Raw genomic sequence first — 16,214 nt, 5'->3', positions numbered from 1 at the left:
AAGTAAATGACTAGTCCAGCATTTATATTGCAGCAGGGCAGGTCCAAAGGTAAATTCCAAAGGCAATACAGGCACGCCCAAGGCCCAAGGCTTGGAGAATACGCCTTCTCATGGAATCTTCTTTTGCTGTCTTTTTTGAGGTTTCCATCTATATCCATATGACAAGCATGGGGAGCTGTGGCGGTCCAGGGAGATGCGATGGGAGTCTCTCAGATCTCATCCGCTTTGCCTTCTGAAGTCTGAAAGCTTACAAAAACTCACAACACAGCTTGGCAAATAAGACACCACAAATAACACTGTGAAGTTCTTGGATTTAGTTGTCAGATGTATTTCCTTGACTGCTGAACACTCTTTTTTAGACAAAAGCCTATTAAAGGCCTATTGGTCTCTAATAATCCATTTCCTTATCACAAACCCTCTGCAACCTGCTTCTAACTTTCTAATTCCTTTCTTTCCCAGTCGGGACGTTCTTATGATAAGCTCTTCTTCATGAAAAAGTGCTTTCTTACTCTTACGGTATTTCCTTTCCTTCATACATATATATTTAGAATATCTGTCCTTTATTTTGTCATTTTCATTTCTAGCCATGCGGCATTCTCCCTGTTTCGGGGAACGCTCACACTGGGCGTGAAGGTCAACAATCTTTCTCCTTGGCTCTATTGTATTTTGGCAACTAAGTTGTTCATCAACTAAATTGCTTCGAAGTCACACACAAAATTTTATCTTCTCTGTCTCTAGGCAGGATCTCAAGGGTAAACAAAGTTTCCTTAAACTGAGCTATCGGTTAGGTTACCGGAGTTAATAGCTTAACCTAGTGATAGGAGTGAGGATCGGAGACCCTTTGTGATTGCTGCAGCTGGAATGCTTATCACAGCATCTGAGTTCTGGCCAGTTTTTTCCTTACTATTGAGCAAAGCCAAGGACATTTATACAAATTATTAGAAAATTTATATCCACGGACTCAATTTCTATTTATAGTCCTGATTTCACATCACTGGAGCAATTCGTGTAGAAAGTTAAAGGAAATATTAATAGTCATGAAGGGTAAAAGTGGGGGATATTTTGGCCAGAGACGATACCTCTTTCTCGGGGCGTTCTGCCGATAAACTATGTGGAGTGGGGGTCTCAACACATAGATGCCGAGGCAGCAGGATGTCTTGGCAGGGTCTCACTGAGTTTCAGAGGGCCTCACTAAGTTGCTGAAGCTGTCTGTGAATCATGATCCTCAGGTCCTAGCCTCCTGAATGCTGGGATTACAAGCGTGTGCCGCCATGCCTGGCTAACCAGTTTCTTTTTTAAGGGAACATTTTCTCTTACAAGCAACCAAGGAAAAGACCAGAAGTTTATTATTAACTACTAATGTAATATCATAATAATATCCTATAATAAGGATTAAATTCTGATTGGTATACATCATTGGTTTTTCATCAACAGGCACTACTGAGGAGAGGACCATTTTATACTTTCTTATGTCCCAAAGCTGTGCCTTGGTACCCATCTATTCTGCTGCTGTCCACATACCCATTGTACGACCAAGAGGGTAGGGTTACTGGGGGGTCAGTAGGCACTCTACCATTGCCTACCTCTGATAACATATGCTGCCCTCCCAGAACTCATGACGGTGGGAACAACTTGTCTTGGCTCTGTTTTAGGTTTATTGTTAATATTTGCTTGGGAAAAGCCTGGGGAGGACCAGTTGCCTTTAAGGCTTGTTTTGATTGTGATTGTCTGATTCTTTATAGAATTTTTTGTTAGGTCGGTCATTTGGAAATTCAAGTGCATCCCATACATAAATGTTAAAGCCTTAGGGGCCATACATAAATGTTAAAAGCTTCAGGGGGTAAATCTTGAATTATTTTAAACAATTTGGGACCATTAATAACATAAGTCTCAAGTACCTTTTTGCTAACAAGGCCAATTTCAAAAAATCCCAAAATACCCATGCCTAATATTATTCCCCAGAAGGAGATGGCATGTGCCTGTTCCTGGGAATGTCTGCCATACAGTATTCCTGCTAAAATGAGCCTTGCTCAACTTTAGGTTGGGAAGAAAGCATGGCACAGTCCCAAGCCTGGCATGGTGGCACACACTTGTAAACCCAGGACTTGGGAAGCTAAGACATGAAGATCACAGGTTCAAGGCCAGCCTCAGCTACTTAGGCCCTCCGCAACTTTGTGAGACCCTGTTACACAATAAAGAATAAAAAATCAGGCTGGAGGTGTAGCTCAGAGGTAGAATGCCCCTGGGTTTCATCCCTAGCAACACAAAATGTAAATAAATACATAAAAAATAAATGAAAAAATAAGTTTAAAAAAGGACTTGAAATGCCCAGCGTGCTGGCCCACACCTGTGATCCTAGTACTTGGGAAGCTTAGACACGTGGCTTGCAGCCGGCCGGTTGTGCATGTTTGTAATCCCAGTATTTTGGAGGTTGAGAAAGGAGGTTCCGGGTTTGCAGGCAGCCTCAACTACTTAGTGAGGCCCTTTGCCACTCAGTGAGATTGTTTCAAAATAAACAATAAAAAATAGGGCTGGGGCATAGCTCGGAGGAAGAATACCCCTGGGCTCCAACCCCAGTACTGACAAAAATAAAATAAAGGAAGGCAGGCAGGCAGGCAGGCAAGCATGCGAGCAGAGTAAGGAATTTTCATTCTTCCTCTGGGGTACCTGCATGAGTGGTGGGGAACGGTTGGCCAATTTTCTCTCATTCTGGGTTCCGACTCCTTGTACTTTTTTTTTTTAACCCTGTTTCAAAATAAAGAACAAAAAAGAGCGGTAGGGGGTGTAACTCAAAGGTAGAATATGCCTGGTTTCATCCCCAGTACCACAAAAGAAAAGAAATAGGAATAAGCCAGTGCGTGGGAGGGTAAGGTTTGAAGATACACTCAGCTCACAGCCAGATCCTGTTTTAAAAATAAAAAAATATGGGGCTATGATGCAGCCGGCCTCTGCTGACGTCACGCAGGAAGTGGTGACGGGAGGGGCGGGACGCCGCCGGGCTTCCGCCGCCCGCCGCAGCGTTCCATCCGCTTCCCGTCTGTCCGGCTCCCGCCCCTCCGCAGCCATGGCGGCGGCCCGGTGCGTGCCGGTGGAGCTGGGCTTCGCCGAGCCGGCCCCGGCGTGGCGCCTGCGCAGCGAGCAGTTCCCCAGCAAGGTGGGCGGGCGGCCGGCGTGGCTGGGCGCGGCCGGGCTGCCGGGGCCCGGGGCGCTGGCGTGCGCGCGCTGCGGCCGGCCGCTCGCCTTCCTGCTGCAGGTGTACGCGCCCTTGCCCGGCCGCGCGGACGCCTTCCACCGCAGCCTCTTCCTCTTCTGCTGCCGGGAGCCGCCGTGCTGCGCCGGCCTGCGAGGTACGGCCGTGGGCGGCGGGGCCGGGCCCTCCTGCCTAGGGGCGATTGCCTGGTCCTTCTACAACCTGGCAACTGTGCCCAGGTTCCTAACCCCAGGTCAAACTAAATCCGTTGGTACTAATTGTGGTGCTTGTGTTCAGGTAGTATAAATTGTCTTAGAAAGACGGGTTCCAGTAGCTTGTTCTTTTTGCAGTATTTCCTAACGATTAACCGTGCCGTTAACGCAAGGCTAGAAGAACCGACTCTTGTTTGTGCCGAACAAAACCTAGTTCCTGGGTTTTAAGAACTCCGTATTCTTTTTCAGTTTTTTTTTTTTTCCCCTCCTCTTCTAGAAAATAAGTTCCTTGAGCCGGGCGTGGTGGCGCACGCTTGTAATCTCAGCATTGGGGAGGCTGAGACAGGAGGATCCTGGTTCGTGGACAGCCTCAGCTACTTAGGCCTACTGCAACTCAGTGAGACCTTGTTTCAAAATAAAGAATAAAAAGTAGGGCTGGGGGTAGCCCGGAGGTAGAATGTTCCATTCCCTAGTACTGAAAAAAAAAAAAAAAAAAAAAAAAAAAAAAAAAAAAAAAAAAAAAACCTTGAAAAAGAAAACTTAAACTTATCTTTTTTTTCTTTAAATGAGTATCTTCACTTTACTAGACTAGCATAAAGGCTCAGATATTTGAACTACCATTTTGTTTCACAGCAAATGTTTTCTATTCATTCTTTTAGTTTTTAGGAATCAGCTACCCAGGAAAAATGAATTTTATTCATATGAGCCACCCTCTGACAGCCCGCCCTTAGAAACAGAAGAATCTGTGTGTCTTCAGCTAAAGTCGGGTGCTCACCTCTGCCGGGTTTGTGGTTGTCTGGGTCCCAAGACATGTTCCAGATGCCACCAGGCACATTACTGCAGTAAGGACCATCAGATGCTAGACTGGAGGTTGGGACATAAACAGGCTTGTACACAAGGTAAGTCCTTTATTTTTGCTTTGTTTTCATCTTAGTTTCCTACCTTCTCTCAACTCATGTTTTATTTCCAGATTAACTTAAAATTAGAAAATGTACAGTACTTTTCCAAATTTCATAGTTGGTCACTTTTTTTTTTTTTTTTTTTTTCTTTTGCGGTACTGGGAATGGAACCCAGGGACATTCTACCTCCCAAGCTACACCCACAGCCCTATTTTTTATTCTTTATTTTGAAACAGGGTCTCACTGAGTTGCAGAGGTCCTAAGTAGCAGCTGAGACTGTCCACAAACCCCAGTCCTCTGGTCTCAGCCTCACAAATGCTGGGATTACAAGTGTGTGCCACCACACCCTGCTCAGTAACATTTTTATGAAGGAGTTAGCTCTGAAGTCTTAATCATTTATCTGACCAGCCTTGCCTTAATTTATGGTTTGCATTTTTTTTTGGGGGGGTGGGTCTGGGGATGGAACCCAAGGGTATTCGACCTCTGAACTACACCCACTGCCCTATTTTTTATTCTTTATTTTTGAAACAGGGTCTCACTAAGTTGCGGAGGTCTTCACTAAGTAGCTGAGGCTGTCCGCTAACCGTGATCCTCCAGTCTCAGCCTCCTGAATGCTGGGATTATAAGTGTGTGCCACCAACGCCCAGCACCATGGTTTGCATTTAATTTATGACTCCTCATCTAAAATACCAGTGCTCATATATTAAATAGAGGAAGCTGTTGCTGTATGGAGTGTAAAGTCATAATGGCATGTTTCAGTCAGTGACCATATGCAGCAGTGATCCCTAGGATTATAACATAGCTGAGAATTCCTTACTGCTTAGTGACTTTGTAGCTGTCTTTGGGCTGAGGCTGGTGTAACCTATGCTTCCAGCTGTGTAACAGTATAGTGCATACAGTTACATGTAATACATAATACTTGGTAATATGGGGCTACTGCTGGTATATGTATTCACTGTTTACCATTGTTTGAGTATAGTATTTATTAAAAAATAATTCACTATAAAAGAGTATGCCTTGTTAGGCCAGTACATCTAGTGTTTGCCATGTCTCTTGATTGCATCATGTGGTTATGTCCAGTGCTTGATCTGTATCATCTGGGTTCATGTGTGTCCATTCTTTGAAGTTTGAACAACAGTGAAATCACTCAATGAAGACTGGCTATACACAACCTGTGTGGTGGCGCACACTTGTAATCCCAGCATTTGGGAGGCTGAGATTGGAGGATCACGGGTCCTGGACAGCCTCAGCTACTTAATGAGGCCCTCTGCAACTTAGTAAGATCCTGTTTCAAAATAAAGAATAAAAACAGTAGGACAGTGTCAGTTTCTAGTGCACTGGAGACCTAAGGGTAAAGCCGATTCACGGAACACAGGGGATGCAGGTTTCATTTACACTGCATGTTTTATTGAAAGCAATCAGACTTTTATAGAGAAAGTTTCTATGGGATCCATAGACAATTTAACTATTTCAGACATTACAAGTTTATCTTAAAGCAACAGTGGATGTGTGTAAGTAAAGCCAAAGGACTAATCTCAAACTTAAAGCAACTCTTTGTTTTACAAATAGAAGCAATGAACACCTGTGACCGCTCATAACATCTCAAGCTGTTTATTATAACAATAAGTTTTTTGGGAGATGTCTGTGCTGGGAAGGATATGCAAAGAGGCCTGGAGCCACTTCCTGACCTTCAAGGGAACTTGGCAAAACTCGTGGCTCACTAATTAGAGGAAGTCTGCTTGCCTCCCAGCTGGCATTCCAAGCTGCTTCTCAGGAGCCAGAGTTACTTCATTAACCCCTTAAGCAGGAGCCTGCATCTCAGTACTCTTACAGGACAGAGAGTGTAGCTCAGAGGTCAAATGCTCCTGGGTTCCATTTCCAGACCCACACACACACAAAAAAAAAAGAAAAAAAGAAAAAAAAAAAAAAAAACCCTGGCTATACACTAGAAATGGAAAAATTTTAGATCATCTTCAAAACTAATAGGGTATTTATGGTGCTGGTAACTTTTTTTTTTTTTTTTTAGATCATTTGGACCATACAGTTCCAGACCATAACTTCCTTTTTCCGGAATTTGAAATTGTCATAGAAACAGAAGATGAGGTTATACCTGACATTGAGGAAAAGGAAGATGCTCCTCAGATTATAGGAAGCATGGGTAAGGAGTTGGTTTTAGAACTTCACTAAGTGATGAAACATGATGCTAGAAAAGGCATAGTGTACCAGGAAAAGTGACACTGATAGGAATGGACTTAACATTGGAAACTGTATGAGTCATTTTCAAATACTGCCTCAGGTGAAAATATCCTTTCTTTATTTCCCACCCTGGAATATGTCAGGTATGTTCTGCCCCTTATAATAATTGTAGGTGAACTGGGGGAGGGGGTGCATGCCTATAACCCCAACTACTCTGGAGGCTGAGGCAGAAGCATCACATGTTCAAGACTAGCCTGGGCAACACAGCAAGAACTTGTCTCAAAATTTAAAATGGCTGTGAGATAGCTCAGTGGTAGAGCACTCCTGTGTTTAATGTCCAGTGAAAAAGGAAAGGACAGGAGCTGTCCAGATGGTCACTCAGGTGTGAATGCACAAGATGCTGGGAACTTGGTGACTTGTTTTGGGTCCTAGATCTCTCTTTCTTGGGGAGGTAGTGAAATTACCTGGCACAATGTTTGACATGCAACAAGGGCCCTTTAAAAATTAGTTTTGTTTTGTTCTTACCAGCTTTAGGTACATAGTTTTACCAGTTACCTGGAGTTCATACTTTGGGTAGCACAATGTTTGACATGTCATTAGAGACTGCCTTAATTTTACTTTCTGATGATAAAAATGCTTACAATCCCATAGTCACATCTACATAAAACAATATGCAAATTTTAGCCTTTATCTTTTGCCCATCCCATTTGCGTCTGTTTTTCCTTCTCCCAGAGGAAGCCACTTTCATGACTTACCAATGTTTGACATGCAACAAGGGCCCTTTAAAAATTAGTTTTGTTTTGTTCTTACCAGCTTTAGGTACATAGTTTTACCAGTTATCTGGAGTTCATACTTTGGGTAGCATCTATGCTGAGCAGATACCTAGGAGACTTGACTTACAGAGGTAACCAACATAAATGCTACTGAGTAACCTAGCACTGCTCCATGCTGAGAGCTGTCTGTGCACAGGCTCCTTAACCTTCTGAAGCCACTAATTGGAAACATTGCCCCACATTGCATGTAAAGAAATTGAAGTTCTGGGTAGAACAAGCTTTGGTCAAGTAAGTGTTAGGCTTCACAGTTCAGGTTTGAGCCTAGGTCTTGCTAACTCTAGAACTTGAACTTTCAGCCACCACAATCTCAGATTTCTAGAAACTAAATTAGAATGTCAGATAACTGGTTTATAGTTCATTCATCTGATATATTCCAAAACACATATTTTAGAGTCCTGCTTTGTGCCTATTCTCATGCTTGGAAATGATTACAGTAGGAAGCAATAGCACTCCAGTGGTCAGATACTTGGTCTCATGAGGGATCCCAAATGATATTCACTTGGGGGAGTTAAATTTGATGTGGTGACTGAGTGTGCAGGTGACAGGAGAACACAAGTGATCATGCCAGTGGCTATATGTGGGGGCATTATTGCACACACTTTGAGAAATGGTAAGTCATGAAAGTGGCTTCCTCTGGGAGAAGGAAAAACAGACGCAAATGGGATGGGCAAAAGATAAAGGCTAAAATTTGCATATTGTTTTATGTAGATGTGACTATGGGATTGTAAGCATTTTTATCATCAGAAAGTAAAATTAAGGCAGTCTCTAATGATCAAAACTAAATAAAGCGAGGTGTGGTGGCATATACCTGTAATCTCAGCACGGGAGAGTTGGGAGGCTGAGACAAGAGGATCATGCGTTTGAGACTATTTTTTCAAAACAAAAAACAAAAACATTTTTTTAAAGTGGCCTAGAGGTGTAGCTCAGAGCTAAAATGTCCCTGGATTCAATCCTTAGCACCAAAAAAAGATACCAAATGAAACTATTGAATTAGTGATATAACCACTTAAGGACTATTCTAAATTACTTTAGAACACAGTAATTTGACCCCTACTAGAATCTATACCAAAAATGAAAAGGGACCGTGGGCACTGAATGACTGAGTGAATTAGTATAAACTTGGAAAAGATGTGTGAGACGAGAGATTTGAAGGATCTAGGTAGCTTACGCAGAGTAGTGATATGAAGGGCTAGGCATAGTGCTGAGCTTGGATACGTTTTTCTTTCCACCTTCAGCCCAAATTTTTGTTTTTTGATTTTGCAAGTGTCTTGTTAAGTTGCTAAGAGTCTCAGTAAATGCTAGGCTGGCTTTGAACCTGTGATTCTCCTGTCTCAGCCTCCCAAGCCCTGGTATTATAGGTGTGCACCACCATGCCCATCAGGTTCATTCTTTTAATTTGAAGCTTTAAAGAGTGAATGGAGCCGGGTGTGGTGGCGCACACTTGTAATCCCCGCACTTGGGAGGCTGAGACAGGATCGTGCAGGTTCAAAGCCAGCCTCCACTGGCTTAAGAGACCCTGTTTCCAAAAAATATATATACAAAATAGGTCTGGGAAGTGTAGCAAGGCCCCTGGGTTCCATCCCCAGTAGCACCAAAAAAAAAAAAAAGAACGAATGGAGCCAGGTGTGGTGACACACGACTGTAATCCTAGTACTTGGGACACTGAGAGGAAGATTACAGGTTCAAGACCAGCTTCAGCAACTTAGGGAGACCCTGTTTCAAAATAATTAGGGTTGGAGGTGTATGTAGCTTGGAGGTAGAATAGCCTTTCTGGGTTCGACCTCCAATACCAAAAAAAAAAAAAAGGGAACAGGAGCCATCATAGTAATCATGTGATGCTGCATGGAGCCTCTGGAAGTAGGTGCCAACTTCAGTGTGTGAGTCAGTAGGTTAAGATTGGATTTTCTTTGCACATGTGCATTGTCATATGGTGGGATGTTCCGTGTGTTTGTATGCATGTGTCCATGAAAACCAGGGACATTCTACTTCGGAGCTATACCCCCAGCCCTATTTTTTATTCTTTTTTTTTTTTTTTAAACAGGGTCTTACTAAGTTGCAGAGGGTATTACTAAGTCGAGGCTGTCCGCACACTGTAATCCTCCAGTCTCAGCCTCCCAAGTACTGGGTTTACAAACCTGAGCCACCGCGCCCGGCTCAGATTGTTCCTGTTTTGCAAAACTATTATGTTGCTTTTTCAGGTGATGCTCTTGATGAAGAACTGGATTCCATGGCAAAGCATGAATCCAGGGAAGACAACATTTTCCAGAAGTTTAAAACTCAGATAGCCCCTGATCCAGAACAGGTAACTGAAGAATTTATACCTGTTTATCGTGTGCTTTTCAGACATGTTATTCCTGAAAAGTAGCTCCTTCAGAGCATATAAGATCAGACTTTTGAAAATCTTGCTACATGGGTTTTTCACACAATGGATTACATAGAAAAGTGTTTTTGCAACTGGGCATGGTGGCACACATTTGTAATCCCAGTACTTGGGAGGCTGAGACAGGAGGATCAAGGATTGCAGGTTGAGGAGGACAGCCTCAGTTACTTAGTGAGGCCCTCCACAACTTACTGAGACTCTTTCAAAATAAAGAATAAAAGCTGGGCGTGGTGGCGCATGCTTGTAATCCCCGCGCTTGGGAGGCTGAGACAGGAGGATCACACAGGTTCGAAGCCAGCCTCAGCTACTTAGTGAGGCTCTCAGCAACTTAGTGAGACCCTGTTTCCAAATAAAATAGAAAATAGGTCTGGGAGTATAGTCTGGAGGTAGAAAGCCTTTGAGTTCCACCCCCAGTACCATAAATAAGTAAATAAATAAATAAAAAACAATGCAAGAAAGAAAAGTACTTGTGGTTTTGCTTAATTTCACAGTTACTGAAATACAGTTACACTTTATCATGTAGGATTCATTTTGTAAAGAAAGTATCAGGGATGAGAGAGATGAATTGTTGACGAAAACACATGTATTTTAGGCACTACTGGCTGTAGGAAGAGGGAGATAGAAGCATTTTCCAACAGGTATCTTTGCCTTCTAAAAATCACATGACAGCCTGGCATGGTGCTACATGCCTGTAGTACCAGTATTTGGGGGGCTGAGAGACAGGAAGATCACAGGTTCACAGCCATCCACAGCAATTTAGTGAAGCCCTCCCACAACTTCATGTTTCAAAATAGAAAATGGGGCTGTGGGTATAGCTCAGAAGTAGAATGCCTCTGGGTTCCATCCCCGGTGAACACACATACACATACACACACACACACACACACACATACACACACACACTACGACAGATTTGACACAGCATTTTCCCCAATAACTTAATCATAATGGATCACTGAAGACACTCAGCTGCGTAGCTATGTTCTTGAAGAAGCCAGCCATTGAAGCCAGGCGCGGTGGCGCATGCTTGTAATCCCAGCTTCGGGAGGCTGGAACCGGACAGCCTCAGCTACTTACTGAGGCCCTCTGCAACTCAGTGAGACCCAGTTTCAAAATAAAAAAAATAAAAAACAGGGCAGGGGGTGTAGCTCGAAGGTTGAATGCTCCTGGGTTCCATCCCCACACCTGCCAAAAAAAAAAAAAAGCCAGCCACTGGATCAAATAAGTATTGAGGGATTGATAGGTGGAATTGATGTATGTTCTAAACACCAGGAAGATGGTGTTTAGAACTGATTACGCCAATCAAACAGGAAACCCACTCAGTTATTACAGGAACCTAATTACAATGAGTTTTTATGTTTGTAAAATTTATCCAGATACCTTGTTTTGCTGGGCATTTCTTCCTTTTAAAATGTTTAAAGTTCTTTACATGTGGGTAAAAGTATATACCAACTTGGGTAGTTTTGTTTTTTTGTTTTTTGTTTTTTTTTTGTGGGTCTGGAGATGTAACCCAGAGGCATTTGACCTCTGAGCTATACCCCCCAGCCCTATTTTTTCTTCTTTATTTTGAAACAGGGTCTCACTAAGTTGTGAAGGGCCTCACTAAGTAGCTGAGGCTATCCACGAACCACGATCTCAGCCTCCCGAATGCAGGGATTACAAGTGTGTGTCACCACGTCCGGCTTGGGTAGCACTTTGCATGCAGAATCTGGCAATAAGGAATCAAAAGGCTGTCTTCATCTCTTCACACTAGTTACAGGATTAACTTTCTATTATTTTAGGTAGAAAAGGCACCACCTAGTAAAGAAGCTTAAGTAATGGCTTTGAGGGAAGTTGAGACATCAGCAGTGCGCCCTGTAAAAAATGCCTTTTTGGTCAGTGTTCCCTCAAGTGTTGGAGCACATAGGAAGTATGTTTAAGTGATCATCATGTTGCCACTTGAGATCCTTGGGTAAGGTATGAATATTTGAACATTCTCCTCATTGATTTTAGATTCTCAGGTATGGCAGAGATACTGAGCCCATCTGGATTTCTGGTGAAAATATCCCTCAAGAAAAGGATATTCCAGATTGTCCCTGTGGTGCCAAGAGAATATTTGAATTCCAGGTATGGCATTAAATAAGGATTAGTGATCACCTGTTTTGTTTTGGACATTAGAACACGTGTGGTGCCTGGGATGCGAGCAGATGGTGCCCCCTGTCTTGCAGCAGCATCCTTACCCATGCCGCCCTTTCCCCAGGTCATGCCGCAGTTGCTGAACCACCTCCAGGCAGACAGACTGGGCAGGAGTGTTGACTGGGGCATCCTGGCTGTCTTCACCTGTGCTGAAAGCTGCAGCTTGGGCGCTGGCTACACAGAGGAATTTGTGTGGAAGCAGGACGTAACAGATACACCTTAATGACATCTTAAGGCCTTATAGAATGTTACCAATGTTTTATATCACACCAATTCCATTTCTAGGACTTTATCTTAAGGAACGTGTAAGAAGGTTGCTTGAGGCATTATTTACAATGTCTAAATATTACTAAAATAAAAAAATGCAGTGACAGGAAATTACATGAATTTGAGTATATCCACAGCAGAAGAAAATAGTCTTGATGACATACAAACCTATATGGATACCAAATAAGAGAGATTTAAATTAACACCAAGATTCCATTAGCTGGGTGTGGTGGCACACGCTTATAATCCCAGCATTTTGGAGACTGAGACAGGAGGATCGTGGTTCGAGGATAGCCTCAGCTACTTAGGCCCTTTGTAGCTTAGGGAGATGAGACCCTGTTTTAAAATAAAGAATAAAAAATAGAGCTGGGGGTGTAGCCTAGAGGTAGAATGCCCCTGGGTTCCAGCCCTAGTACCGCCAAAAATATATATATATAAATAAATAAATTCCATTATATCCATGGCTTGATATTTTTGTAAAAATATTATTTATACTTGCATATGAGCATAGAAATAAATCTGACACATTTACCTGTGTAAGTGAATTTTTGCTATTTCTATTGTAAATAGAAATTATATTCCTAATTAAGTCAAAGCAACTCACCCTGAGAGCATTTCCCCCTAGATGTACAAAGTTAAAGGAATACATAGAGTCAGGTGTGGTGGCGCACACTTGTAATCCCAATACTTGTGAGGCTGAGACAGGACGATTGCAGGCAGCCTCAGCTACTTAATGAGGACATTTGCAACTTAGTGAGACCCTGTTTCAAAATAGAAAATAGGGCAGGGGGTGTAGCTCAGAGGTCAAATTCCCCTGGGTTCCATCCACAGACCAACAGAAAAAAAGAAAATAGAGAATAAAATAGGGCTGGGGATGTTGGCTCACACTTGTAATCCCAGTACTTAGAAGGCTGAGACTGGAGGATCGCAGCTTTGTGGCCAGCCTTAGCAACTTGTGAGGCCCTCTGCAACTTACACTCTTTTTTAAAATAAAGAATAAAAATTGGATTGGGGGTATAGCTCAGAAGTAGAATGTCCCTGGGTTCAATCCCCTGTACTACCAAAAAAAAAAAAAAATCCGATGGACTAGTACTGTGATGTAGGAACATAAAATCCTGAACTGTTAGGCCCAGGCACTTATTGTGATTTGTTACTAAAACAGAAACATCCACTGATAGTTAACATGAACACTGGTGCTCAATAGCAGAAGGTGATACACACCTATCCTATATCCCATATGTTCGGGCAGAGGAGATATCCAGTAACCAAGCCATACCAGACTGGGCAGGATCAGGGAAAATGGTGATGATCAGGAACCCCCAAGTCCTGAGAGGCACTGCTTCAGAACTGACCTTGGCCAGCCAGGGACCCTGCTTACAGAGGAGACTGAAAAGCGAGGTCTGTTGCAGTACTGCACATGCTGTGTTCAGAAGGGTAATGGGGAGTGATCAGAGTAAGACTGGCCAGGAAGCAGTAGCCTGAGCAGAGGGAGAACCTGAGGTCAGCTTTCAAGTGTAGGTAGGATATAGTTTCTGGCCCATCTCTAGGCAAGTGGCTGTCTGGGTTTTGCTTTGTTTGGCTTTGCAGTACTGGGGATTGAACCCAGGGGCATTCTACCTCCAAGCTACACCCCCAGCCCTATTTTTTATTTATTTTGAAACAGGGTTTCACTAAGTTGCAGGGGGCCCCCCGCTAAGTAGCTGAGGCTGGCCAAGAACCTGGATCCTCCTGTCTCAGCTTCCCAAATGCTGGGATTACAAGCGTGTGCCACCACGCCCGGCTTAAATCTGTGGTCTTAAGCTGAAGTTCCTCCTAGTCCCTAGTAGTTTGCAGTAATTCTGCATTCTCCACACTAGTTATACCTGCCCAACACTAAGGCAAATCTGAGGATGCTGCTATTGATTACACTTGAGCACTGACAGCTAATTATAACTTGCACACTGATCCTTAATTCACATGGGTCATATTATGCCTAACATCCCTGTCTACCCTAAACCATAGTGCCACCACCAATCTTCCTATTTCAGACATCACATCACTTGATAATATCACTGTGAATTTTCACTACTCTCGCATATTACTGAGTCCTGTCTGACTGCACATTACCTCTGTGTAAGACACAAGCAGCATGTGAAAAATTGTATGAACTACGAAACCCGTTGCTAGACTACTTTTTGGTGTGGTACTAGGGATTGAGCCCAATAGCATTCTACCCCTGGGGCATCCCCAGCCCTATTTTATTTTGAAACAGGTTCTCATTGAGTTGCAAAGAGCCTCACCAAGTTGGTGAAGTAGGCCTTGAACCTGTGATCCTCCTGTCTCAGCCTCCCAAGTACTGGGATTACAAGCATGCTTGCGCCACCACACCCAGCTGACAGGCTACTTTTTTTTTTTTTTTTTTTTTTTTTGCGGGTCTGGGGATGCAACCCAGGGGCATTTGACCTCCACGCTATACCACCTGCCCTATTTTTTATTCTTTATTTTGAAACCGGGTCTCACTGAGTTGTGGGAGGGCCTAAGTTAGCTGAGGCTGTCAGCGAACCGTGATCCTCCAGTCTCCACCTCTCTAATGCTGGGATTACAAGCGTGCGCCACCACGCCAGCTCTAGGCTACTTTTTTTTAAGAGAGAGAAAGTGGTGTTAGTTTTGAAGATGGGTATCTAATATTTGAGAATCACCTTAAACTGCTATTATAGCATGTGGTGCTGGAGAAAGTTGTCATGAACTAATGGCAAGAGCTGGTTGTTATATTTTGGTAGGAAGTACTGTGGCTTATGGAAAACTGGACTAGTGGGGCCTTCATATCTCAAATTAGAAATAATTCCTTATTTTAGGATATAGAAGGGTCTAAGTAGTAAGAGCTATTCTAGGAACATCACCAGGGGGTGTGAACATGATCACAGTTCATAGGGTCTTTCCACTCAGAACAGGCGGTATCAAAGGGAGACAGACAGGAAATGTCAGCACTGATTTGGCAGCTGAAGCTACTGAAAATACTGCTTGAAAAAAATATATTAAAAAACTCTTGTCTCTAACAGTGTCAAGACATTTTTGTGTGTGTGTGTGTGTGGTACAGGGGGTGGAACCCAGGGGCTTTTCTACGTCCGGACTATACTCCCAGACCTATTTTATACTTTATTTGGAAACAGGGTCTCACTAATTTGCTGAGAGCCTCACTCAGTAGCTGAGGCTGGCTTCGAACCTGTGCAAACCTCCTGTCTCAGCCTCCCAAGCACTGGGCTTACAAGCTTGTGCACCACCATGCCCAGCTCAATGTTAAAACATTTGAAAACACCATTAAAGCCGGGTGTGGTGGCGCACCACGCTTGGGAGGCTGAAACAGGAGGATGGGAGGCTGAAACAGGAGGATCGCGCAGGTTCGAAGCCAGCCTCAGCTGGCTTAAGAGACCCTGTTTCCAAATAAAATATAAAATAGGTCTGGGAGTGTAGCCCGGAGGTAAAAGGCCCCTGTGTTCCATTCCCAGTACCACAAAAAAAAAAAAAAAAACACCATTAAGTTATTGTCAGTCACTGCCAGTCCACCTTTGCACAAGCTCCAGCACCCTATAGAATCTGATTCTACCCAATCACAGCTCTACCTGTTGTAGAGAGCAAGGCACTGCACTCTATTTCAGATGTTGAGTGCTGGTACATCCTTTGATAATATCGGAGATCATAGCTTAAATTGATGTTAGAGCAGGGCGTAGTGGCTCCGGTTTGTAATCCCAGCATTCAGAAGGCTGGGACAGAAGGATTGCAGTTCGAGGACAGCCTCAGCTACTTAGGCCTTTTGCATCTCAATGAGAGCCTGTTTCAAAATAATAAAAAAAAAAACAGGGCTAGGGGTGTCACAGAGGTAGAAGCCTCTGGGTTCTATCCCCAGTACCACACACACAACACACACTGAAGTAATTTGTTACTCTTAAGATCTTAAGACAGTTTCAAGTATAATATGAGCAGAGTAAATAACAGTCTAATTCATCATCTCCTATGTCCTTATAAATCAGAGATAGGGTGAAGCTCAGTATAGAGTACTTGGCTTCCAGCAGGCCCTGGATTAAT

At 43.3% G+C, this 16,214-nt stretch overlaps 1 protein-coding gene across 5 annotated transcripts; it reads left to right on the top strand.

Moving 5' to 3' along the window:
* Window positions 1-3,064: 3,064 nt before the first annotated feature.
* PDCD2 (programmed cell death 2) lies at window positions 3,065-12,108 on the top strand (the record flags this gene model as incomplete). Of its 5 annotated transcripts, XM_080700317.1 has the most annotated exons (7): window positions 3,065-3,154; window positions 3,254-3,347; window positions 4,062-4,301; window positions 6,328-6,459; window positions 9,529-9,632; window positions 11,703-11,816; window positions 11,950-12,108. In XM_080700317.1, the coding sequence occupies 7 exons, from the start codon at window positions 3,065-3,067 to the stop codon at window positions 12,106-12,108; spliced, it is 933 nt and encodes a 310-aa protein (XP_080556443.1). The 5 variants fall into 5 exon arrangements, with proteins under 5 accessions (XP_080556443.1, XP_080556444.1, XP_080556442.1 ...); XM_080700318.1 differs by having other exon boundaries at window positions 3,065-3,347; window positions 4,062-4,151; XM_080700316.1 differs by having other exon boundaries at window positions 3,065-3,347; window positions 11,962-12,108.
* Window positions 12,109-16,214: the final 4,106 nt, after the last annotated feature.

Source organism: Muscardinus avellanarius, assembly GCF_963383645.1.
Source record: "Muscardinus avellanarius genome assembly, chromosome: 8".
Lineage (NCBI taxonomy): Eukaryota > Metazoa > Chordata > Mammalia > Rodentia > Gliridae > Muscardinus > Muscardinus avellanarius.
Note: the sequence above shows the minus strand (reverse complement) of the source record. Positions and strands in the feature narration are given on the sequence as shown.